At 48.8% G+C, this 25,000-nt stretch overlaps 2 protein-coding genes across 4 annotated transcripts in view; both read right to left on the bottom strand.

Annotated features, from left to right (window-relative positions):
- LOC135112792 (protein jagged-2-like) overlaps nt 1-25,000 on the bottom strand; it is a 96,119-nt gene that overhangs the window by 63,360 nt on the left and 7,759 nt on the right. The gene's annotated exons all lie outside the window — the stretch shown is intronic.
- Nucleotides 17,372-25,000, bottom strand: part of LOC135112795 (protein jagged-1-like) — a 135,969-nt gene continuing 128,340 nt past the window's right edge. Inside the window, exon 4 of one of the 2 annotated variants that reach the window (XM_064027614.1) lies at nt 17,372-20,929. In XM_064027614.1, the coding sequence (XP_063883684.1) occupies nt 20,777-20,929 (153 nt within the window). In that variant the 3' untranslated portion in view covers nt 17,372-20,776. The remainder of the gene's footprint in view (nt 20,930-25,000) is intronic. The other variant, XM_064027613.1, reaches the window with a different exon arrangement.

Here is a 25,000-nt window from a genome sequence, read left to right as displayed (position 1 = left end):
CCTCCTTCGCCTCCTCCTCCTCCTCCTCCTCCTCCTCCTGCTGCTTATTCTCAATCTCCCATTTCTCACCTTCATCCTAGATATAATTATTTCTTTCTTTCCTTTCCCCTCCTCCCCTACCTCCTCCTTCTGTGGGAGCGTGAAATAAAGAGGCCCTTGCATCACGGAAAGGCCACACACACACACACACACACACACACACACACACACACACACACACACACACACACACACACACACACACACACTATGGGATATGATCTTCAGCTCAGCGCCATTGTGAGTGGACGAAGGAATTGCAGGGCTTGTATTATCGGTGAATCTGCGTGTTGGAGAAGCTATAGTGGCGAAGGGAGGGACGGAGGGAGGGAGGGAGAGAGAGAGAGATTGAAGGATGATGTCCCGGGGGAGAAAGGGAAAGGAGGAAGGGAGGGAGGGAGGGAGAGAGAACGAGGATGCATTTAAGGAAGCTGGGAGGTGAGGTGAGAAGATGGTAATGACGTCAGAAGGGAGAAAAGGAAGGAGAAAGGGAAGGAAGAAAGGAAAGGAAAGGAAAGGAAAGGAAAGGAAAGGAAAGGAAAGGAAAGGAAAGGAAGAAAGAAGAGGAGGAAACAGAGTGAAAAACTTGAATATCTGGGTCAAAGAGAAGACTAAGAGGAATGACTTTCAGAGGAATGAAGAGAGGATGAAACAGGAAGATGAAGAAACTTATCCACAAGGAAGGTAAAGTAACTGACGGCCACCAGGAGAGACTGATGGACGTTGCCTGAAGGAGGAACCAGGAGGCGGGGGAAGATGCTGAGGAATGATGTCATGATGTCCGGAAGGAGGAACAGGACAGAGGAATGTGGCGATAGGAGGAGACTGAGTGATGATGTCCGCAGGTAGAGAGAGAGAGAGAGAGAGAGAGAGAGAGAGAGAGAGAGAGAGAGAGAGAGAGAGAGAGAGAGAGAGAGAGAGAGAGAGAGAGAGAGAGAGAGAGAGAGAGAGAGAGAGAGAGAGAGAGGGAGAGGTGTCCCACATACGTAAAACCAAAGACAGTCACGTGACAAGGATAAAAAAATAAAAAAAATAAAAAAATAGCTCGAACATTTATTTTACGACGACGGGACAAAAAAGAAAGGAAGAAAAAAAAGAAAAGAAAAGAAAATGTAAATATGTGAAGGTGTCCCCTCAAAAAAAGATCCCCTTTCTTCAGTGTTCCCTCGGCGCTGCTGCTCACACAATACTTTCATTTTCTCACAACATTCTTTCACTTGCCTTTACTTACGCTGCTGAAATACACGCAAGTTAAACACGTCACTCTTTCGTTCTTTTTTTTCCCCTCTATTTAACGAGTCGCACATTTTCCTTCCTCAAATTAAAAGGTAAATATTTCAGGACTTTGGCACTTTTTTTCCTTTTTCTCTCTGGCATTAATTGTTTTCTTTTTGTCTTCCTCTTAATCGCACATTCTCTTACTCAATCTATTTAAGTTTCACGTTCATATTACTCTCTCTCTCTCTCTCTCTCTCTCTCTCTCTCTCTCTCTCTCTCTCTCTCTCTCTCTCTCTTTCTCCATCCTTGTTCACCACCATCTCTCCTCATTTCTTCACCTGCCCTCCTCCACCTTCCACCCGCGCTCCTTCACCGTCCATCGCCAGCATCCTTCTTCTGCCCCTCCACGTCAAGATTATTCATCGGTATAAAATTATAATTCATTCGTTAGTGAAGATTTAAGGGCCAGTGAAGCGCTGCGGGCTGGCGGCGACGGGGCTATTACTCTTGTTCTCGCGCCTCACTTACACACACACACACACACACACACACACATTGGTCATCTCAGAAATATGTATCATGAAAACACATATGGATAAAAGAGAGAAGTGTGTGTAATGTAACGTAGGGGGGAGGAGGAGGAGGAGGAGGAGGAGGAGGAGGAGGAGGAGGAGGAGGAGGAGGAGATAACGGAAGGGCAGGAGGTGAGGCGTGAGGGAGTGTTGTCTCACGGTGGCCAAGTTACTCACGACTCACACATCACTCCCCATCCTCTCACCTCACTCTCACCCCATCACCCAAACACCCATTTCTGCCAATACACCCACAACACCAAACCTGTCACTATATAAAGCCACCACACGATCCGTACATCACAGCACCTTCACCACACATCCCTCCAGAACCACCACCACCACCACCACCACAGCAGCACCACAGCAGTTCATGTTTGAGCGTGGGAGAAATGTGATAATGGAGAGCTGTGGAGAAATTATGGCGCTTGACTGATGAGGGAACGAGGCCGAGAAGCGATCATGCGTCTGAAAACTTGTGTGTGTGTGTGTGTGTGTGTGTGTGTGTGTGTGACGCAAGGCCCGACAGCAGGGGGTGCGGGAGACCAAACCAGACCTGCTGATGGCCACTGGTCCTGCTTCTATTGCTGCACCTTGTCTCTCCTTCACTTTCTGTCACTAGTATTCGTGTCTTTTTTTTTTTTTTTTATTATCTTTTGTTTGTCTTCTTATTGATTTTTTTTTGTTTTATTTACATTTTTTTTTTGTCTCTCTTCTTTGCTACTTTTTGGTTCTCATAGTTATTCGTTTTAGGTTTCTCTCTCTCTCTCTCTCTCTCTCTCTCTCTCTCTCTCTCTCTCTCTCTCTCTCTCTCTCTCTCTCTCTCTCTCTCTCTCTCTCTCTCTCTCTCTCGCTTCTCCATTCCTTTCTTTTTTTCGCCTCGTCTTTACTTTCGTCTTTCTTCCTCTCCACTGATCTCCTTTTCTCCTCAGTGGCCTCTCCTCCTCTCCTCACGGGTGATTTTTTTCCTCCCCTCGTCTCTCATTCTCTCCAGTGGTCTCCTTCCCTCCACTCAGCCGTGTCCCCCTCCCTCCTCGCTTCCCAGTGTAAATAAATACGTTCTCACAATTTATACAGTCAGATGACACTGCAAGTAAATATATAGTTTTATTTTCTTCTTTGAATTGCTAATCGTGGCACTTTTTACAGCATAAATACTGTTTAAACACACACACACACACACACACACACACACACACACACACACACACACCATTCCCTCGTCTCACGCCTACTGTCTAACCACACCCTCCCTCCTCTCCCTCTCCCTCTCTCTTCCTCCTACAGCCAAGACGTAACCCGAGGTGACCCCATGTCTGCAGAAGGCACGGGCACGTCCGTCACGGCGTGCTGCTCCTGCCCCGTCAGCAGTGAGCGGCGGCCAGGCTGAGTGACCACCCTCGCCCCGTCCCGCCTCCCTTCACCTCACTTCGTCTTGCTTCTCACGCCGTTTTCTGCACGATCGCCGCCATGTCGACTCGGCATCCCCTTCCTTCCCTCACTCACTGACACACACACACACGCACACACACACACCACGGCGTCGGAATTAGGTTAAAGAAAGGAAAACAATAGCATAATGAGAGCTTCCCTCCCTCCCTCTCTCCCTTCCTTTCTTCTCCCCCTGCCTCTCCCCTCCCTGTGATAGTGGTGGTGATGGTGGTGGAGGGGAGCGGCGCCACGGCTAGTGCAAAAGAAAGAAACAGAACAAGACGAGGGATTAAGAGGGCCCAAGAGTCGTGTGTGTGTGTGTGTGTGTGTGTGTGTGTGTGTGTGTGTGTGTGTGTGTGTGTGTGTGTGTGTGTGTGTGTGTGTGTGTGTGTGTGTGTGTGTGTGTGTGTGTGTGTGTGTGTGTGTGTGAGGATGCGGATTAGAGTGACGGAAAGTGGAAATGTGAGAGAGAGTGAGGGAAGCAGGAGATTGGTAATGAGAGTGATATGGAAGAAAGACGTGATGTGAGAGCGTGGAGCAGAGATACGTGGAGGAGACACAGTGCAAGTGGCAAAAGGAAAGAAGGGAGTGGAAGGGGAGGGGTGAGAGAGGAGGTGAGGGTAGCGTGGAGGGTGTGAGGGGGAAGAGACTAAAGAGGGAAGGAGCAGCCAGGGATGGAGAGCAGGAGGAGGGGAAGGCTGTGAGCTGTGTAGGCAACTAAGGAACACGGTGCCCTAACATTTCTCAGCCTTTCCCAGCACGAGGCTTCACTAAGATGTCTCCACGCCGCTGCCACGCCACGTTAGCACACCTTCACATCAGCACGTGGGGGAAACAAGACAGTAACACTTAGAAAACCCTCAAGTCAAGAAAAGTAATACAATATACCATCCCTACTACTACTACTACTACTACTATTACTCCTACTTCAAGCAAGCCAATATGTATACAGTGTTCTTTTGGTAAGTTTCCTCATCTATTTTATCTTGCTTTTGTCCGGCCGCTGTGTTGATGGACGTGTTTTTGTTTACCCTTCAGATTAGTTAAATTGAGTTCGTGCAGCATTGAGATCTGTGAAAGGGGATCAGTCCTTTCCTGTTTGTTGTCTCTGTTTGACTTTCTGCGGTAGTGTGTGTGTGTGTGTGTGTGTGTGTGTGTGTGTGTGTGTGTGTGTGTGTGTGTGTGTGTGTGTGTGTGTGTGTGTGTGTGTGTGTGTGTGTGTGTGTGTGTGTGTCTCTCTCTCTCTCTCTCTCTCTCTCTCTCTCTCTCTCTCTCTCTCTCTCTCTCTCTCTCTCTCTCTCTCTCTCTCTCTCTCTCTCTCTCTCTCCCTAAGAAGACTTAAGGCGCGGACTACATCTGGACTAACACCCTAAGATGCTCCTCCCTTGGTCAGGCCCCGATTAAGGATGCATTCAGCTAGCAAAAAGAGGCAAAGAAAAAAATCCTTGCATACCATCTCGTAACAGCGTCCTTCTTCTTCTCTCTCTCTCTCTCTCTCTCTCTCTCTCTCTCTCTCTCTCTCTCTCTCTCTCTCTCTCTCTCTCTCTCTCTCTCTCTCTCTCTCTCTCTCTCTCTCTCTCTCCTTCCCACACCTTCCTGTGCTTCCTTCATTCTCATTCTCACATACGTGTCTACTGAATACGTTGCTTTTTACTTCCTCTCTTTCTGTCATGCTGAATTATTCATCAGGTTGTCTTTCTCCGCCAGATAATTTGTACAGGTGTTTTACGTCTTGCGTCTCGTTTTTCCTTCAGTCTTATCGATTTTTTGTGTTTTCTTCTTTTCTTTCATTGTTGGTTGTTTTAAGTGTTCATTTGTCTGCCTGATTGCTTGTTTATCTATGTACGTGTTTGCCTGCTTGTCTATGTATATATTTATGTCTGTCTGTTTGCCTCTCTCTCTCTCTCTCTCTCTCTCTCTCTCTCTCTCTCTCTCTCTCTCTCTCTCTCTCTCTCTCTCTCTCTCTCTCTCTCTCTCTCTCTCTGTATCTACTCCACATCGCCTTCAGTTCATTCAATTCAAATGTTCTAAAAATCGCCGCCACGCCCACCTGCATGCGAGAGTCGAGGCGCCGCCGCCACTGGAATACTGAGGGGCGAGGCGAGGCGCGTGACGACATTTCTCCGCTGCTAAAGTTCTCAAGCCTGTGTGTGTGTGTGTGTGTGTGTGTGTGTGTGTGTGTGTGTGTGTGTGTGTGTGTGTGTGTGTGTGTGTGTGTGTGTGTGTGTGTGTGTAAGTCCATCTATCTATATATATATCTATATTTATATCTATCTATCTATCTATATTTTTTGTCTGTTTGTCTGTCTATGTCTGTTTATCTATCTATCTGTTTATTTACCTATCTATTTACTCACCTGCCTATCTTATTCTTATATCTATCCATCTCTCCATCTAAACATCCCAACACTTACACATTTGCCCATCCACTTACCTACCAAATACGTGTCCATTCCCCTGCTACGTATTCACCTATCATCCCCTATCAATGTACGGATCACAATACCTACCTGCCTACACATCTACCCGCGCCGCCTCTCGCCCACCTGTGCTAGCCGCCACACGCCAGGTGAGGAGACACACCTGCCCGCCCCTTCGTCAGGTGAGTGGCGGCGTCACCTGAATTTATACACGGAGACGCTCACCTGCAACCCACCTGTCCTGTGTGTGTGTGTGCGTGTGTGTGTGTCTGTGAAGAGGAGTTCGTGCGGTTGGAAAAAAATAAAAAGAATAATGGCTGTGAGAGTCGTTTGGTCCCTCACGACTCATTATCTCGCCCTTGACGATGTAATGGTGTTTTCCGCCTTATGAGGAGCTTGTCGAGGGACGCTGGCCCCATCAAACATTATGAGGTATCTTTATTCTCTCTCTCTCTCTCTCTCTCTCTCTCTCTCTCTCTCTCTCTCTCTCTCTCTCTCTCTCTCTCTCTCTCTCTCTCTCTCTCACTTTCACGTCACCCTCAGGCCAGCTGGGTGTCCAAAGAAGGCGTTGGTTGCTGCTGCTGCTGCTGCTTCTTTTCCCTTTTAATGCTAATGCACACATCCCACGCCCCCTACTCTCTCTCTCTCTCTCTCTCTCTCTCTCTCTCTCTCTCTCTCTCTCTCTCTCTCTCTCTCTCTCTCTCTCTCTCTCTGTCAGTTTGTCCTTCCCTTCACCTCCTTTCTCTTTTTCTTTATTGTGAACGCCTTTTGTCCTTTTTTTTGTCCATTTTTTAAATTATATATATATATATATATATATATATATATATATATATATATATATATATATATATATATATATATATATATATATATATATATATATATATATATATATAGGCTGTTGGTTCCCGTATTGCATTATACTTTGTGTTCGTTTTCCCTTGTAAGATGATGATGAAGATAATGATGATGATGATGATGATGATGATGGTGAAGATGATGATGATGATGATGATAGTGATGGTGGTGGTGGTGGTGGTGGTGATGTTTCATTATTATACAAACAAGAAACAATTCCTCAACATTTTTTTCCTTATTTTTTTTTCTTTCGCCTTCAACTGTTTTAAATTCTCCTTCCTTCTTCATTTCCCTTTCTCTTCCATTATGTCTCGTGTCCTTCATTCCCTTCTCTCCTTGTACAACTCTGTCTTCCCTTCCCTTCCCTCCCCTCCCCTCCCCTTCCCTTCCCTTCCCTTCCCTCCTCCCCCTCCCCTCCTTCCAACTCTTCCTCTTCACCTCATCGTCCACCCACGCATGTACATTTTAAAAAGAAAATGGCGAAACGAAAGAGAGAGAGAGAGAGAGAGAGAGAGAGAGAGAGAGAGAGAGAGAGAGAGAGAGAGAGAGAGAGAGAGAGAGAGAGAGAGAGAGAGAGAGAGAGGCAATAAATACAATAACGGATAAGACTGATAAATTTAAAAAATCGCAAGACCAAAAAATGTGAACACAGGAAGAAAAAAAGAGAAAGGAAGTGAAAGGAAGGACAGAGAGAGAGAGAGAGAGAGAGAGAGAGAGAGAGAGAGAGAGAGAGAGAGAGAGAGAGAGAGAGAGAGAGACGCGCTGCTTGTTGGTTTATGAGGAAATAGATAAAGGCAATAGGTCACGAGAGACAGACTCGCGCTGTGATTGGCTGGCCACTCCCCCGGCTGACCCCATCCCTCGCCAAGTGTGACCCGCCCGTGGCAAATCAACAAGTCACGCTGCGCTCATTGGTGAAAGAGTTGTTCTCCGCCGACCATGATTGGACACATTATAACCCGCCTCACCCCTGACCTCACGCCAGACCACGCCCTTCCCTGGGAACGAGGCCAGCCCGCCACCACCTGCCACACACTGACCACCTGCACGGGAGCGTCACTCCGTCACTGCCTCCGTGCCACCTCAAGGCCTCCTGGCGCCACTTCCCATCACAGCCTCCACGTTCTCATGTCCGGCGCACCCTACACGGCCTGTCTCCACCTGCTTCGCCTTCTGCTGCCCATTCCCAACAACAGGACTCCGCCTCGCATGAATACGAAGTGCCGGGGCCGGGCATGGGGGAGGCGCGCCGCGGGGATCGCTCCATCAGGCCAAATATGAAGAGGAGGAAGGCTGCAGCCACCCAACCAGCTCGCCATAAACTCACACTTACAATATTAGCAGCGATAAGCCCAGCAGCGTGAGGGATGAGAATGTAGGGCTCATGAGTTTCTCCCCGCCCCCCTCCCCCTATCTCTCTCTCTCTCTCTCTCTCTCTCTCTCTCTCTCTCTCTCTCTCTCTCTCTCTCTCTCTCTCTCTCTCTCTCTCTCTCTCATTAATGTGTACATGCACGCGTATACACACACACACACACACACACACACACACACACACACACACACACACACACACACACACACACACACACACACACACACACAATTACATAGCGAGATGCATGACCTCATATGGATAGCCAAATTTATGCGGCCTGTGTTTATGTAATTCTCTCTCTCTCTCTCTCTCTCTCTCTCTCTCTCTCTCTCTCTCTCTCTCTCTCTCTCTCTCTCTCTCTCTCTCTCTCGCTCCTTCCCACGAAATAGCCATCAGACGCCCAAAAGGGGATCCGAGTAACTTCAGGTGTCGGTTCCCACAAACAGGTGAAGTCAGCCTCATTAGGGCAGTAAAGGGGAGTCGTGTTGATGCTACCTGTTCGGCGCTGTAACCCTACCCCTCCCCATCCATAACACACACACACACACACACACACACACACACACACACACACACACACACACACACACACACACACACACACACACACACACACACAAAAGAGAAGGATTAAAAAAGACAAATTACTTCCGTTTTCAACACCTCCATTGTTATCGTTACTATTATCAATATTCTCATTATTTTTTATCATTGGTATACACAAACAAGTCGAGTGATAATCTTTTCCCTTTGACGGAATTGATTTTCAGCTGCCACAAACATCCCACAGTGGTCACGCGATAGCCTTACAAAAGGTCGAAACTGGCCCATTACCCACACCTTTATCTGGCGGGGAGAGGCCGGGGGAGATGGAGGGAGAGAGGCAAGGGAGAGGGAGGGGCCAGCCACTTCATAGTAATCTGCCACACACAAAAGGTCCCTAAAGTAGCCTTCCTGTTTTTTTCTGCGTCACAATTAGTCTGTCGGAGGTTCGCTGTGTGTGTGTCATCGTGTTCACTGTTCACCTTTCCCTGTCATTTGTCTCCACTGCGGCTTTACGACTTCACCTGCTTGTCTGATTTACCTTAGCCTCCCGTCCCTTCCTGGCTCTTCCTCCTCGTACCTTTCTCTTCTCTCTCCATTCCCTCCCTCCTGTCCCTCGTTTATTTTTTCCTACTCTCTTCTCTTCCTCCCTTTACCGCCCCACACCTCTCTCTCTCTCTCTCTCTCTCTCTCTCTCTCTCTCTCTCTCTCTCTCTCCCTCCATTCCCTCCCTCCTGTCCCTCGTATATTTTTTTTTCCTGCTTTCTTCTCTTCCTTCTCTTTCCCCCGTTTCTATTTGCTATCATTCCATCTCCCACCTCGTCTGCTTTCTCTTTTTTTCCCCGTCTCCTCGTCTTCCTCTTTCTTACTTCATCCATATATTCTCCACCATCATAATCAATTCCTCCTCCTCCTCCTCTTCTTTCTCCTTCTCTCCTCCTCGTGTCTTGCGCCATTCATTCTCCACTATCATAAACACCACCACCACCACCATCACTCCCTCCTTTTTCCTCCTCTCCCTTTCTTCACTTCCTTTCTTACTCCACTTATTCTCCATCATCATAATCAATTGCTCCTCCTTCTCCTCCTCCTCCTCGTTTCATCCTCCTCCACTTATACTCCATAATCACAACGTTCTCCTTTTCCATTCCTCTACTTATCCTTCATCGCTAATGTCTCCTCATTTCTTACTGCTCAACTTTCATTTCCACAGCCACAAACGCCGGCTGATGCTGCTGTTCCTCCTACTCATCTCCTCCTCCTCCTCCTCCTCCTCCTCCTCCTCCTCCTCCTCCTCCTCCTACTGCAGCTCACGCATTCCCCACCCCCTTCTCATCTTGCACGCTTCGCTACATTACTCACAAGCGCACCGGATGCCCACTGTGCTTGTTACTCGGGTTTAATTCATGTCTTTGGAGCGGAGTTGATGTTCGTTTTCCTCCGTCATGTCTGAGAGCCCGCCTCGCTTGCCTCGCCCGCCTCGCCCCGTCCCGCATCCCGCCCCAGTAATTTAAGCCACTGTTTAAACACACGCTGGTTGAAATGGTTGGCTGGTGATGCACTGACTGAGATGGTGCTCAGTGTAGTAGTGGTGGTGGTAATTGTTGCTGCTACTGATGTGATACTGGTGGTGGTGGTGGTGGTGGTGGTGGTGGTGGGGGTGAATTGTGTGATATTTGGTATTTTGTTTTGTCCCTTTGGATTCCGTAGCTACACACACACACACACACACACACACACACACACACACACACATTCCTTTTACTCATTCATCTTCCCCGCCGTGTCTGTGGGCGCGCGCACATGTGTGTATCTATCACGTGACTCACATGCCAGTAAACGCCAAATACCTTTCTTTCGTGACGTGCGATATTCCCCTTCTCTCTCTCTCTCTCTCTCTCTCTCTCTCTCTCTCTCTCTCTCTCTCTCTCTCTCTCTCTCTCTCTCTCTCTCTCACAGACGGAGCTACACGCAAACGTATTAAAAAAGAGAAGGAAACGGAAAAAGCTAATCGCAGAAGGGATCATATAACCACGCGATGAATGTCAGGTCGGTGCCAAGTGCTGGAAGAAACAATAGGCACACGGCCCGGGAAAACACCAGTCACGCGGCCTGTGTCTTGGCGCCGACACCTTCAACTCTACGCTAACTTAATCTAAACTTTCATCCCCCGCTCAGTTCGCTTACACGCCGCACGTCCATGCCGCGCCTTCCTGTCCCTCCTAACCTGACATTTACCGTCTGTCTGCACGTGTGGGCTGAGTTGGGCCCTAAATAATTGGTATAGGGGAGCACTTCGTCTCCCCGCCGCCCGCCGCTGTGCCGGGAAGGGACGTGAGTCAGGGGTGAAGGGGTGAAGGGGTGAAGGGGTGAGGGGAGTAAGAGATGAGGTGATTAGAACCAGGAAAGGTGGAGCAGGAAAAGGAGATGGATTAGTTAAGCTTAGTTTTCTCCACTGAAAGGAGTAATGGATAAGTGGACGGGGAGTGATGGAGTACTTAATGGTAAGAATGATGAAGCTGTGTATCGGAGACTCTCTCTCTCTCTCTCTCTCTCTCTCTCTCTCTCTCTCTCTCTCTCTCTCTCTCTCTCTCTCTCTCTCTCTCTGCAGCGTCCCATCAATGCACACACAGCACGTGATATGATAGAAAATTAGCGTTAAATGAGAGCCATTCATATCCCTAAATGAGCCTGGGTCTCTTCCCCGGCGCCTCCTTCAGGGTGTTGGGAGCAATTAACGTTAAGCCAGCCCATTCGTGCCTCACAATGTCAGCCTAATGTTAGTCTCTTCTGCAGCGCCTCCGTCAGTGGTCCGAGATCTGTGGGAAAGGCTCGAGGGCTCTTTAAGACAAAGGGCCGAGGCTGCGGCTAATCCCCCGTCCCGCCCCAGCACTCCGCCGGCCGATAAGGGACAGGCGGCTCAGGTAGCATTGGCAGCGGCCTCGCACACCCCATAAAACATGATTTGTTACAGCGTACGGCACTGCCCCTCCCGTGTCCCGCCTGCTATCTCCGCCGCCCATCGCCGCCCTCACGCCCCCGACTCCGCCCCCCGACCCTGGACACCTGGGTCTCTCCTCCCTCTCCCCCTCCCTCACCCCTTTCCCTCACCTGCCTCTCTGCTTATGTTATCAGCCTCAGTCTCCATCACCGCCATCCTCCTCCTTCTCTCCTGGACTTCAATAAGACTTAGACGCAGGAATTTGTTCGAAGATGGAATCGAATGTGTTCTCTCTCTCTCTCTCTCTCTCTCTCTCTCTCTCTCTCTCTCTCTCTCTCTCTCTCTCTCTCTCTCTCTCTCTCTCTCTCTCTCTCTCTTTCCATTGAGCTCTAAATACGACGACATGACGTAAAGAAGAGGGAGAAGGGAAGGGAGAGGGGAAGGGAGAGGAGAGATCACTACCCTCATATTATGTTGACACCGCTACACCCAAACGTCACAGGCAAGCCCACGACACTCAGTGGAGGGAGGTGCCAGGCGGGGACGACTTCACGACCACCCCTACCGCGACCACGACGACGGTGAGGACGATGAAAGCCGCGACCGGTAATATGACGACGGTATGCTTGTGGAGGAATTAATGATATGGTGGAGCGAGGGAGGGTAGCGAGGTAGCTGAAATGGTGATGAGGGAGGAATGGGAGGCGGGGAGGGGGGAAGGCAGTGCAGACAGAGGGATGCGATGGGGGCTGGATAGCGGGCGATGGTGGCGATAGTGATGGCGCTCGTGGTCATGATGGGAATGATAGTGAGGGTGGCGGTAATGATGGGGAAGAGGGGGTGTTCCGGGAGTGCGGGCATGGGGGGCGGGGTTGGCTGGTGTACACATGCCAACGTGATGTAAAGTCGCTTACCCCCCACCACTCTTCCCTCTCCCCCCACCTCTCCTCTAATGTCTCTCCTACCTCTCTTACCCTCCCACCCCCTCAGTCATCCCCCACCTTGGCCCTCCCCTCTACGCACCACTCCTCGCTGTGCCTCCCTTACCCCCAGGATCCTCCCACTCCGCCCCACCTCACCTTAGCATAAGAATAGTCAATTTGTAGAATGCTGGGTTACCGCCGCCGCTACAGGTCAGGACGCAGCTTCTACGGATAACCTCCCTCACAGGATGAACTGAGAGCCCCTTGTGAGGCGGCACCGAAGTGGAAGACGAATTAAATTAACATATTCCCTTTAACTCCTCATTATTTCCACGGAGTCAGGGAAAGATTGAGGGCGTGTTTGTTTTGCTTCCTCTGCGGTTACGAGAAAGGGAGTTAGAGGATTTTTTTTTTCGAGAACTTTCAAGGTTGTCGCTGAGAAAAAGCTGTGATTTAGGAATGGAGAATCGTACAGAAAAAAAAAAGACAGGAAAACAAGAAGAGAGAGAGAGAGAGAGAGAGAGAGAGAGAGAGAGAGAGAGAGAGAGAGAGAGAGAGAGAGAGAGAGAGAGAGAGAGAGAGAGAGAGAGAGAGAGAGATGAAAGGAAGACAAGAAAAACAGGAAGCAAAAGATAAGCAGACACGAAGAACAAGAAGACCAGGAGCAGAAGAAAGAGAACAGAGAAAAAGGAGACAGAAGCAAGAATAGAGAGGAGAATCAGAATAATAAGATGGAGGAGGAGGAGGAGGAGGAGGAGGAGGAGGAGGAGGAGGAGGAGGAGGAGGAGGAGGAGGAGGAGGAGGAGGAGGAGCACCAGCAGCAGAAACAAGAGGCGAAGCAGGAGAAGAACACAACCTTCCTGACGGAGAAACACCAGCTATCTCGGGCCATTGTAACCCCCGGGGCCTCTCCCATTGTTCAGACTTAGCCACCTCTTGCCGGCCTTTGTCGAGTGTACAGGTTATGTTAATTCCCCACCTCAGCCCACAGCCGGACACTGGTTACTGAGGCGGCCATGAAAAGGACGCTAAAACAGACGATGGCTGCCTTGCCCCTCTGAATGGAACATGTGCGCGCCGCTAATGTGCGATGCGATCTGTGAGGGACGAGGACGACGGGGGAGGCGAAGGCGACGACGAGGAGGACGATGATGTGGAAGAAAGCGACGACGAGGAGGAAGATGATGTGGAAGAAAGCGACGACGAGGAGGAAGAGGAGGTAGAGGAAGACCAAGAAAAGGAAGCGCTGATATAGGTGAGAAATCTGAACAATTGTATGAATAATAACAGGAAATATGATAAAAACAAAAGGAAGACGACGATGAAGAAGAAAATGTGCAAAAAAAAAAAAAAAAAAGCAAGAGATACAAAATGAAAAATGAAAATCTTCCCTCCTCCTCCTTCTCCTCCTCCTCTTACCCATCCACCTGCTGGCGTTATTCTGTTATCCTCCGCTCTCTCCTTCCCTGGGAGGTCATAACGAGGGGTAAGAAGGACGTCCAGACGGAGGAAGAACCAGGTCAGGCCAATCTTTGTTATGTTGCGTTACCTTAGGTCAAAGGGGAAGGAGGAGGAGGAGGAGGATATAAATGAAAAGAGAGAGAAACAGAAGAATCCACCATAGCATAATAGAAAAGAAAATAAGAAAATGAAAAAAATTGTGAAGATGAATAGGAGAGAAAGAAAGAAAAAGAGGAGGAAATTGAGTTAATGGAAAGACAAACATGAGAAAAGTCTACCATGGCAAAGTGAACAACGACGAAAAGGACTGAGTAAAAGAGAAAATAACAGTAATATCAAAGAAAACGAGGAGAAAGAGAGGCGGTCGATGAATTGGGAGAAGGGGAGAAATAACGAAAAGATATGAGAAAGAAATTGAGGGAAAAATCCACTGTAAGATTGTAAATAATTGAGAAAATAACAAGAAAAAGGGGAAATTACAAATATAGCAAGATAAGGAGGAGAGGAATGCCAAGACACGTGACGCTGACTGAAGAAAATAAGAAAAAACAGAGGAAAGAAGAAGAAGAAGAAGAAGAAGAAGAAGAAGAAGAAGAAGAAGAAGAAGAAGAAGAAGAAGAAGAAGAAGAAGAAGAAGAAGAAGAAGAAGAAGAAGAAGACGATGAAGCAGGAAAAGGAGAAGGTGAAGAAAATTAAAAAGAAAAGACCAAAGAAATGAAATGAAAAAGAAAAGAAGAAGAAGAAGAAGAAGAAGAAGAAGAAGAAGAAGAAGAAGAAGAAGAAGAAGAAGAAGAAGAAGAAGAAGAAGAAGAAGAAGCATTTAATCATACCAAAGGAAGAAAATGAGCATAATAGGAGATATGGAATGGCAGGAAACAGGTGCATGAGGAAGAGGAGGAGGAAGAGGAGGGAAAGGAGACAGGTTAAGCACGATTCCTCCTCCTCCTCCTTCTCCTCCTCCTCCTCCTGCTCCCCCCTGGCCGCCGCGGTGTCACGGTGGTCACGAAGGGTCAACACACACACAGTCAAATCAAGATCTAATAACAGAGGGAATAAAATAATCTCCCTTCACGACCACCGCGGGATTCAGGTCATGTGAGACGCGGCTGTTTGGCGGCGATGACGTGACCCGGTGACTGTCCGACCCGAGACCGTCTGACCTCACCTCACCTCACCAAATGACCACATATACATGATGGACTGATAGAGATGCAAAGATAAACACAAGATAGATATACATAAATACATGGATACGCCTTAGTGCATACATGCATACATACCTACATACTGCATACATGGCTGCATAAAGAGATAGATAAATAGATGCTTATAGAAAGATAGATAAATATGTAGACAGAGAGAGAGAGAGAGAGAGAGAGAGAGAGAGAGAGAGAGAGAGAGAGAGAGAGAGAGAGAGAGAGAGAGAGAGAGAGAGAGAGAGAGAGTTCACACACACACACACACACACACACACACACACACACACACACACACACACACACACACACACACACACACACACACACACACACACACACACACACACAAACACACAAGAAATGAAATCATGAACAAAAAAAAATAATCAACAAAACAAAAGATAAAGGAAGCGGAGCAAGGCATAAAACCGAGAATTATACCAAAGAGACATCTATTGAGTAACTAAATAAACCTTTTTTATGTGTGTTTGTCTAGACCACCAGCGCCACCAACACAAACATCACCGTCATCATAATTATCTCTCTCTCTCTCTCTCTCTCTCTCTCTCTCTCTCTCTCTCTCTCTCTCTCTCTCTCTCTCTCTCTCTCTCTCTCTCTCGTTATCTCCGTCTGTCATCTCTCCTAGTATTTATTTGCACCTGGAGACGATCACGAGGAGAAACGAAATGAGAGGACAGGAAGGAAACGAGGAGGAAAAGGAGGGCGGGAGACAAGAAACGAGAGAAAGGAGGGAGGGTAGATCGAAAGGAGGGAAGAAAAGGGAGGGAAAAGGAAGAGAAACAAAACAAGCAAGGCAAGTCAAGGTCACTCATCCCTGCCAAAGCCACATAATGTCTACACGCCTCTCCAACTAGGCTTTTATTTCTCTCTCTCTCTCTCTCTCTCTCTCTCTCTCTCTCTCTCTCTCTCTCTCTCTCTCTCTCTCTCTCTCTCTCTCTCTCTCTCTGCGTGTGTAACAAAAAACAACAACGATAACATCAACGTCAGCTTGTCACGTCATCTGAAATCGATCACATCACCAGGTGGGCCCAACACACACACACACACACACACACACACACACACACACACACACACACACACACACACACACACACACACACACACACACACACACACACACACACACACACACACACATACACACACACACTTGCCGAGCTGAACGTCTGCAAAACTTTTAAGGCTAATTTAGTTTTTCATGGCAATAAAATCAGGTTTCCCTTCCTCTGTTCTTCAATTGATTCGCTGTGTCTCCCTTTGCAACACTTTACGAGGTTGGGAATGGCGTCTTTTTTTTCTCTCCCTTTTACCTTTGTATCTCCCACCAATTGTATAATCATCTGCAGCAATTTTCTTTAAAGGGCTTGGAATAATAGTACTTCACCGCGCGCATCCTCCACAAATCTTACTTTTCCACCCATGCATTACGTCTCTAAGCTAAAAATTATGATACCATTCACTTTTTACCATCCACGCATCCTCCATCTCCTCCACATGAACTCGGAATAACACAAAAAAAAAAAAAAATCCACCTGCCTTGCTCCACCTCGCCTTACTACGTCCTTCCACCTCCCCAATCCTATCCACCACCATCACCACCTCCTCCTCCTCCTGCTCCTCCCTAGACGCTTCCCCGTAATAAGTAAGAAAGGCGTGCAGCGTCTCCTCGGTGGGGCAGGAAGCCGATGGTGGTTAAGTCACGAATATAAAAAGAAAGACTTGGTGAACAGCCAGACACGGCGAGTGAATACAATGAAACACACTCACACATAGACACACTTAAATACACACACACACACACACACACACACACACACACACACACACACACACACACACACGGAGTTGGAGGTTAGTGATGATGGTAAAGATAAAAATGCTAATAATAAAGATGTCAAGGCAGTAGAAGGATGATAATGAGGGGAAATGCAATAAATAAAGAGAAAAAGGATGTGATGATCGAAATGCGAGTGTAGCGAGGATGAGAGTGAGAGATGAGGAGCAAAGATAAAGAAGAGACGAAAGAACGAAATGCAACGAAGAAATAACAGAGAGGATGAAAGTAAAGGAATAATAAATGGAATGAAGAGAGAGAGAGAGAGAGAGAGAGAGAGAGAGAGAGAGAGAGAGAGAGAGAGAGAGAGAGAGAGAGAGAGAGAGAGAGAGAGAGAGAGAGAGAGAGAGAGCACAAGACAGATATACGCAGTAGAATATATACTGAACATTCTGACGTGTGTGCACCTAAAGTGGAGATAAGGAAAGATTTGCTGAGTTCTAAAAAAAAAAAAAAAAAAAAAGAAAAAAAAGAAAAAAACATACAATAACTTTGAAAATAATAAATGAAACAAAGAAGAAGAAGTAGTAGTAGTAGTAGTAGTAGTAGTAGTAGTAGTAGTAGTAGTAGTAGTAGTAGTAGTAGTAGTAGTAGTAGTAGTACACACACACACACACACACACACACACACACACACACACACACACACACACACACACACACACACACACACACACACACACACACACACACACACACACACCTTGACAGTTTAATCATGGTCCACATTTACCTGATCGTGCCCTTAGAGCAATAAAATAACAGATTAAGACTTAGTGGAGGCAAGGGCGGGGCATGACAATGATATACGTGAGAAGGATCAGCTGACGGAGGCCGGGAGGGAGAGAGCGAGAGAGGAGAGAGGGAGGGCGGAGGGAGAGGCAGGAACGCAGGTGCAGCTGATGGGAGGGAATTAATGGAGAGGTGGCAGTAAGGGAGGGAAGGAGGGAGGGAGGGAAGGGAGGAAGGAGGAAGGATTTGCAAGGGAGGAAGGTACGAGAGGGAAATATACTGGGGAGGAAAGAGGGATTGGAGGCGCACATATTTTTTTTTATCCATTAACAAGTTTGAAGGATGAGGGAAGAGGTGCATATGGGGGGAAGATTATGGGGAGGAAGTGCAGCGGAGCGAGGAGAGAGGAGGAGGAGGAGGAGGAGGAGGAGGAGGAGGAGTGACTTGTCATCGAGGATATAACCTCAGCACTTTTGCGCTGACTGGGAGCTCCACTGATGCGTGGCGGAGGAGGAGGAAGAGAAGGAGGAGGAGGAGGAGATAGTGGTGGTGATCGTATCATGATTATCTTCACTATTATTATCATCATCCTCATTAAGATGATAAAACAGACAAATATTCCACAAGGAACAGAAAAACAACAACAACAACGAGGGAGAGTGAAGAGAAAGAAATTATCAGATAACCTTTGAAGCCCCGCATTACGCCACAGACATCTCTCTCTCTCTCTCTCTCTCTCTCTCTCTCTCTCTCTCTCTCTCTCTCTCTCTCTCTCTCTCTCTCTCTCTCTCTCTCTCTCTCTCTCTCTCTCTCTCTCTCTCTCTCTCTCTCTCTCTCTCTCTCTCTCTCTCTCTCTCTCTCTCTCTCTCTCTCTCTCTCTCTCTCTCTCTCATAAACCACACCCAAGCGCCAAGCGATGACGGGGAGAGTTAAAATAAATCATGCCTCTCACTTGACTGTCGGCGGCACTAAACGTTGACGGCTGGGAGTGAAGCAAAAACGTGCGGGAAACGTTTATACCTGTGCTTGATGGGGTGAGGCAGGTGGAGCGAACCTTCAATTATCAAAGGCGACACCAAAAGTATAAGAAAACATGAAAAGAAACGCATATTTCTAGACGTGGTGGGTTTCCGCGAAAAATATGAGTGATGGATTGTTTATTTTCGTTTTAGAGTTACAAGAAATGTGAACTTAGCGGTGGTGGTGGTGGTGGTGGTGGTGGTGCTTGCAGTGACGGTGGTCTTAACGGTAATAGTCAATCATGTTATTAAATTCGAGGTCTGAAAAAAAAATGTATTAATACCAAACGAGTTATTAACAATATGAGCACACCATGACTTGTCTTCGTATCAATGGGAATAAAAAAAATAAAATAAAAGGTAATTTTCGTGCAAGACTTATAAAAAGAAGAAAGACTTGTAAGTGGCTGAGAAACACGCCTGGGGTGACGTGAGGCAACACTGAGGCGACACATACGCATCTCTACCTGTGGGAATGTACGCGAGGCAACATCTGCTTGTCAGGGGGCGGCAGGGGTGGAGGACATTGAGGACAAAGAGGACAAGAGGCAGATGGGTGAGGCTGGGAGCAGGACAGAGAGGCAGGGGTGGTATGGTGATGCTGAGGACGTGAGAAGAGGAATGAGAGCTAGAGGGATGAGAGCTGGAGGATGAAGAGGATGAGGAGGAGAACGAGCGGCGGCGATCTACAGAGGCAACAGGTGAAGGAGGCGCACCTGTCAACTCCCACACCTGTCTCCTCATAACACACCTGACGCACTCCCTCGGTACTCTGATAAGGCGAGGTTCAGCGCAGTATCCCTCGCCGCGTGTGGGGATGGGAGGGGGGACGGGGAGATCCAGTGAGAGGAGGGGAGGAGGAGAATGGCTGGTGATGAGGGCGGGAGGATGAAAGTCACGAGAAGCAGCATAGAAACAGGAATAGCAGGTGACTTTTTGCGTGTTCATAGTGAGGTTGTGTGCATTGTTGTACGAGCGATCCTTGCCACCAGAGGAAAGTAGCACAGGAAGATGAAGAGGCGTTGAAAGAGGAGGAGAAAGGCGTATTAAGGAATTAGGGAGCAGTGTGGGCGTGTGGGGTGTAGGCGTGGAGTGCCATGGGCGGGCTGCGAGGGTTTGGCTGGGGTGATGCATGCAAGGGGTGAGATCAGTGTATGATAATATTTACCACCGACGCGCCGCCCCCGCCAGTTTACGCTGCCTCCCCATCAACACAGCGAGGGGAGGGGCGCTCACCTTTCCTCCCCTCACCTGGGCTCCTTCCCTTCCCTTTCCTCTCTTCCCTCTCTGACTCGGTCTGGCGTCCTCTCGTCCCCATCTCACCTCTTCTTCATCATCTCACTGCCACTCTTATTTCTTCCACTCTTTACCTTCTCTCCTCTTCTCTCCTTCGCCTTCCTTACCTTTCTCACCTGCCTGAAACCTTTTCCCTAATCAACGATATACTAAAGATTCCAATCTCTCTCTCTCTCTCTCTCTCTCTCTCTCTCTCTCTCTCTCTCTCTCTCTCTCTCTCTCTCTCTCTCTCCCTTCTTGGCTACCTGTGTGAGGCTTTATATTATGAGTTTTATAAATATTCTCCTTCAGGGGGATTTGTTTATTATTTAAGACGGGCGCTGTAACATGATTCCACCACCTTCCGGGTCTCGAGGGGGAGGGCAGGGAGAGACGTGAGGCTACTGCAGAAGGGGTGAGGCTGCCGCAGGTAAACAGACAGCTCTTCCTCCCCTGCCGAGTGTCTAAACAGGCGCTGATGTCGACAGATGTTAGATGGGGTCAGGAGAGAAGCAGCAGGGATGACGTTACAGTGGGGGGAATGAGGTGAAGGGGTGTTACAGGGGTGAGGGAGTGTGTTATAGGGTGATGGGGTGAGGGAGTGAATTAAAGAATAAAGTTGGGGTGAAGGAGTGAGTTGGAAGGATGATATTATGATGAAGGATGTGAAAGTAAGTAGTATGGGTGTTAAGGTGAGGGCGAGAATGCACGATTGAATATGTGTGTGTGTGTGTGTGTGTGTGTGTGTGTGTGTGTGTGTGTGTGTGTGTGTGTGTGTGTGTGTGTGTGTGTGTGTGTGTGTGTGTGTGTGTGTGTGTGTGTGTGTGTGTGTGTGTGTGTGTGTGTGTGTGTGTGTGTGTGTGTGTGTGTGTGTGTGTGTGTGTGTGTGTGTGTGTGTGTGTGTGTTCTTTATGACCTTTGCAACTTCAAAAAATAAAGGCCCGAGGCGTCAACAAGGCCCGCTCCGCCCCGCCCCACCTGCATCGGCCCCGCGTTGATCGCCTCCCCGAAGACACTCTCACCTGTCGGCCCAGCATCCGGCCGTCTCACAAGGCCACTCACCTGTAACAGAAAAAGTGTGTATTAGACGCACGTTTCAGAATTCAATTCATTAAAACATTTCGTACTGAAATGAAATAAAAAGTGAGAGGTTACCTTCAGGTTCACGGAAAGAGAACAAATACATGTACGTACACTGGAATAATGTCTCATAATGCATGACAATTACTTGCTTCAAGAGAGTAAAGAAAGAAAAAAAGGTAACATTCAAGGTTTAACAGGAGGACGAAATCCTTCTCGTGATCGTTGGAGAAACGCTCCTCGTGGAGGTAACCTGAGATTACAGCGTCAGTGAGCAGCGCTAGTCATGGCCTCCGCCTCGTCGTCTCCCGTCGAGGTCCAAGTGACGCTAAGTGGTGGCCGCGTGACTCGTGGGTAGAGCGGTGTTCAAGACAACAAGTGCTGAAGGTAAACATTATAGGGACGCGGAGAGACAGAGGCGAGGCGATAAAGGCGATCAGGGCCCGGCAGGTGACGCAGCTCCCTGGCCGAGCCCCTGCCGTGGACCGCTTCCTTTCTCCCCTCTTGGGGCACGCCGCGCTGCACGCCTCGTCGCCACCACTAAACAACACCATCGGGCCGTGGGCTTTGACTCACACCGTGACCAACACCACAACATGCGGACTGCACAGTGAACACCCACGCCCTCTGCTGCCCTGCCAGTAATCACCAGGCGCGCCTCAGCAGCAGCATCGGGGGGAGTTGTGTCTCCAAGCACCGGGAGGACGGCGCGGCGGGGCCACGTGGCCCCCCGTGTCGTCTCGCTATATCACCGCCATTATCTACATACTGACCGGCTGCCCAAGCGGCTCCGGCCTCCCATGATTTTATTATCCAATCGGGGATGGTATCTGGAGGATGGTGCACTGATACTGCTGCTTGGCATGCACGCCGCCCCGCCCCGTCCCGCCCCGCCCCGTCGCACCCCGTGGCTTCCCGTCTCCCGCGCGCCAGGTACACCACCGTTCTAACTTTATGACCGCCAGCGGTGGGCACCTCCACCAGGACCCCGACACTGTCCAAGAGGCGGCAATGCTCCTGCTGGTGGCCCAGGACCGTCCCCGCCTCTTGATTCTCTACCCCATCCTCCGCTCCCGACCTCTCCTATATTTTTTTTTAGCCAGTCCGTTCCTTCCCACCGGCTCTCCTGCACCACCCACATTGTACCTCTCACTCTGTTCCCCAAGACACACAATACAACAAAGCAGGCTTCCAAGAAGCATGTAGCAGCGCGGCTGAGTGGAAAGTGAGCAGCATCACAACAGTGCTCCCTCACGGCAGAACACTGCGTGGGAACACAAGTGTGCAGCGCCACCACTGGAAATGCAGCGAGCCAAGCTATCCTGGAGGCGGGAGGCGTGAGGGCGGGGGCCGCTGGCAGTGACCTTAACGAGGCTCACGACGCGACATCCGCACCGCCACGTCGGCTGAATCACGCACACGAGGAAGAAAACACACAAAAAGAGCAGCCACGGCGGTTACGAACAACTAACAACCCGACGTCGCGCCAGCACAGCCTCTCTCTCACTCCCTCAGCGAGGCAGGGGCTCACAGCGCAGTGCTTGAGGACACAGGGGGACCGCAGCGGTCTGGATATCTGCAGCTCATCGGGGGCGTCCCTCGCTCCGGGGAGGCTTGTGACAGTAAACCTTAGGCCTACCGGCAACTGATGGAAGTGGGGGTGGGACAGAGGCCGCAGCAGCTGCTGCTGCTGCTGCGGCACATTACTATGCGGCAGCAGGGAGGGACAGCGTAGGAGTCTGGTAGTGTCCCCACGGGGCGCCTCACACGGGGCTTCACGCTAAATAATAACACCAATATTTCAGTTTAAAGTTTGGACATTACTGGCGTGCCCTTACGCCCTCAGCTCAGGCCACCAGGGGCACCAGGCCGTAGCGCTTACTGCGGCCGACAGCCTACACCTGGATGTCCACACCCGCAGCTGCCGAGGCCGCGTGGTGGTTGTGCTTGAGGCTACACTCCTTGTACAACTCGTCTTCTGCCCACCGCTTCATTGACAAGCAGGGAACAATTTAGAACATTATATACAACACACACACACACACACACTCCTGCGGGAAAACTCTCGCGGCAGCTCAGCTGTGGGCGGCGCGGCAAGGGGCTCACGATCGTCACACGGGACACGCCACATTCAGATGAGGCATGAGTGGACAGAGAGGGAGCGAGGGTCGCATTAGCATCCTATATGTCCACGGATGGCCCTGCGACCCTCGAAAAATGGCTCCATCCCTCAGCGTTCCCCGGGTCGCCGCCCCTAGAGGCACAATAAACTCATCCCTCACCGGCAGCACAACAAAACCCCCGCCGCGCCCCTGCTACCCCTGGCTCCCCGTCCCCTCACCTTGTCGCACATGACCCAGCTTAACCTTCCCTCTAGCTGCGTGTACACTGCAGGCGACCTCCTCCTACTCCTCCTCCTCCTCCTCCTCCTCCTCTTCCTCCTGCATTCCTCCTTTTCCCTCTCCTTCGCCAGGCTCCGACAGCCTCCGCCATCGTCCACTAGCGACGACGTTCATGCTGTCGCGGTCCAAATGGTTAGGAAACGTGTGTGTGTGTGTGTGTGTGTGTGTGTGTGTGTGTGTGTGTGTGTGTGTGTGTGTGTGTGTGTGTGTGTGTGTGTGTGTGTGTGTGGAGAGAGAGAGAGAGAGAGAGAGAGAGAGAGAGAGAGAGAGAGAGAGAGAGAGAGAGAGAGAGAGAGAGAGAGAGAGAGAGAGAGAGAGAGAGAGAGAGAGAGAGAGAGAGAGGCAAATTTTAAACATAAGAGGTACTTTACTGGTGGTGGTGGTGGTGGTGGTGGTGGTGGTGGTGATGATGATGATGATGATGATGATGATGATGATGATGATGATGATGATGATGATGATGATGATGATGATACTACTAATAATAATAATCACAACAATAACAACAACAACAACAACAACAATGATGATAATGATGATAATGACAGTAAAAATAATAACAATAAAATAACGAAATAATAATAATGATATAAAAAAACAAAAAAATCGGTGTCTGAAAAGCGCTACAAAGAAGGCAAGGCTGGGCCGGCGCAGGCAAGAAGAGAGGCGCGGAGGTCAGAGTCTCGCCCCGCACCCTCACCTCACGAACTCACCGCCTGACCCCGCTTGTCCCACCCCTCCTTCAGCCACTCCTTCGGCGGCGCCTCCAGGAGACAACCGTGTGAGGATTTAATTTGTTTTCGCTAATGTGACTAACACCAGGCAGACCCTGTGCGTCTGGCTGCCCCCCGCGCCCCGCGCCGCGACCCCCGCCACGCGTATCAACATTCATTGGGGAATAGACGTCCATCCGACACCCATGCCTGCCAGTGCCTGCCTGTGTGTGTGTGTGTGTGTGTGTGTGTGTGTGTGTGTGTGTGTGTGTGTGTGTGTGTGTGTGTGTGTGTGTGTGCACCCGCTGGTGTGGATGTGCTTGTCTGTGCTATCTGTTTATTTTTTATTTGAATAATGTTCGGTGATAGTCAAATATACTGTATAAATAAATAAATAAATAAATAAATAAATAAATAAATATATATATATATATATATATATATATATATATATATATATATATATATATATATATATATATATATATATATATATATATATATATAATTTCATTTTCTTCTTCTTGAAAAATGATTGTGTGATTTTCTCTTTACATAAGTAATGTTTAATACTTATTAATATTTATTGAAAGGAAGAAAAAAAGGTGGAAGGGGACGCGGGTGTGTTAGTATGCACGCACGCTCGTGTGGAGTGTTTATGTCTGTCTGTCTTAATTTAAACAATACTTTATCAGAATCAAATAATATATATCAAAGGTAAAAAAGTGGTAATAAATAAATAAATCTTGCACACAAGTTAGTGCAGCCAAGGTGTGATGGGATGCATGAAGTGGAGGCGCAAGGAAGCACCAATCAAACACTAAAACATTTAAGAAACACTGAAAAATACATGAGGCACACGTGCATTGCTCGCAGCATCCTTTGCTCAGCGTGGGTGCCGGTTGAATACTTTTATTCCCGGTGCTGCTGCAGGCCGT

Source organism: Scylla paramamosain, chromosome 24 (genome assembly GCF_035594125.1).
Source record: "Scylla paramamosain isolate STU-SP2022 chromosome 24, ASM3559412v1, whole genome shotgun sequence".
NCBI lineage: Eukaryota > Metazoa > Arthropoda > Malacostraca > Decapoda > Portunidae > Scylla > Scylla paramamosain.
Note: the sequence above shows the minus strand (reverse complement) of the source record. Positions and strands in the feature narration are given on the sequence as shown.